Source organism: Sinocyclocheilus grahami, unplaced genomic scaffold, assembly GCF_001515645.1.
Source record: "Sinocyclocheilus grahami isolate Dianchi unplaced genomic scaffold, SAMN03320097.WGS_v1.1 scaffold38041.1, whole genome shotgun sequence".
Classification (NCBI taxonomy): Eukaryota; Metazoa; Chordata; class Actinopteri; order Cypriniformes; family Cyprinidae; genus Sinocyclocheilus; species Sinocyclocheilus grahami.
In genome coordinates, this window is record NW_015523133.1 from 1 (window position 1) to 1359 (window position 1359).

General features: G+C 47.2%; 1 protein-coding gene across 1 annotated transcript; it reads left to right on the top strand.

Moving 5' to 3' along the window:
- The first annotated feature begins 6 nt into the window (after window positions 1-6).
- On the top strand, window positions 7-1148 carry LOC107580630 (protein FAM63B-like). The gene has a single exon (XM_016266303.1). The coding sequence runs from the start codon at window positions 70-72 to the stop codon at window positions 1069-1071; it is 1002 nt and encodes a 333-aa protein (XP_016121789.1). The 5' UTR covers window positions 7-69; the 3' UTR covers window positions 1072-1148.
- The last annotated feature ends 211 nt before the right edge of the window (window positions 1149-1359 follow it).

The window sequence follows — 1359 nt, forward strand, 5'->3', positions numbered from 1 at the left end:
ATGGCGTCGTCGGAGCTGAGACTGGAGCTTGCCATCTAGTCAAAGCTTGTCGTCGATGCGTTCAGCGAAATGGAGAAGAATGCAAACCCTCATCGAGACGCAGGAGGAAGTGTCCTGTGCACCGCTATCCCCGCAGAACCCGCGGATATCAAAACAGTGGGCGGAATGAAAGATGCCTGCGAGAGGAGAGATACTCTGAGTACTAGTGCAAGTGCTAGCGGTGCTAATGCTACACCCTGTACACAGACATCAGATGCTGCTGAGACAGTAAGCAAAAGCGGACAACCGAACGCTTTACCAGAGACACTGTCGCCCGATGCAGCGGATCAGCTGAGCAACGGGCTGGGATACGAACCGTCGATGACCGCTGCTGGGAACAAGGAGGGTGGCACCTCAAAGTTAGTAAACAACCTCACGGGAGAGCAACCCGACGCCAGTAATGTGCAGGCGGACGGTTTGGATGGAGGTACGCAAGAAGCGACGAAGCTGGCCAAGTCGGCTTATTTGTGTTCGGACAAAGCAAAATCTGCTGACTCGAATTCAAACGATAACACCGTTTCCGAGGGTCCTCCGAGTGGTAGTGAGCCCAGCATCGCAGGAGAGTCCCGCAGCTTTGATTCACTAGAGTCCTTCTCCAATCTGAACTCCTGCCCGAGTTCAGACCTCAACAGCGAAGGGCTGGAGGACAAGGGACTGGCTTTGGCCAGTCAGAGTGAATACGGGGCTGATGGAACGAAAATCCCCTGTCCTAAAGACAGGGTGACCGGTCAGTCGGTGTACCACATCAAGTGGATAAAGTGGAAGGAGGAGAACACGCCTATCATCACACAGAACGAGAACGGGCCGTGTCCGCTGCTAGCTATTATGAATGTCCTGCTATTGTCATGGAAGGTAAATAAGATGAGAGTCTGCTCGTTTGACAGCTCACAATACCACCCAAGTTATAGATGTGCAAATGCTGTGTTTTGCCCGGTGCTCCAATTGTCCTTTGAAACGTTTTATTGTAATTGTGTTTGTCTACATAGTAAGCGCACTAGTCACGAGACATCAGTTGTCACTGCCATTAAATAAAGGCATTGATCGTTTATTAAAAAGTTTCACAGAAAGACATGATCATCACTTTTGAGATATTTGATTAAAATGTACACTCACGGGGTAATATATATTATTAATAAAAATTGTAATAATATATTTGCTTTATGTAGCGATGGTATGGAACTGTATGCATGCGATTAGCCCAGTCAAAAGAAGTCCCACTTCTGCTTGGGCCAGCTTCTAATTTCTCAAAATTCACACAGTTGTTTCTATTAATGTAACTTACTTAATGTACAACTATGGTCCATAATTGGCTAAACAAAT

Coding starts and splice junctions, on each gene's coding strand:
- LOC107580630 (XM_016266303.1), top strand. CDS start 70: ATGGAGAAGAATGCAAACCCTCATCGAGACGCAGGAGGAAGTGTCCTG.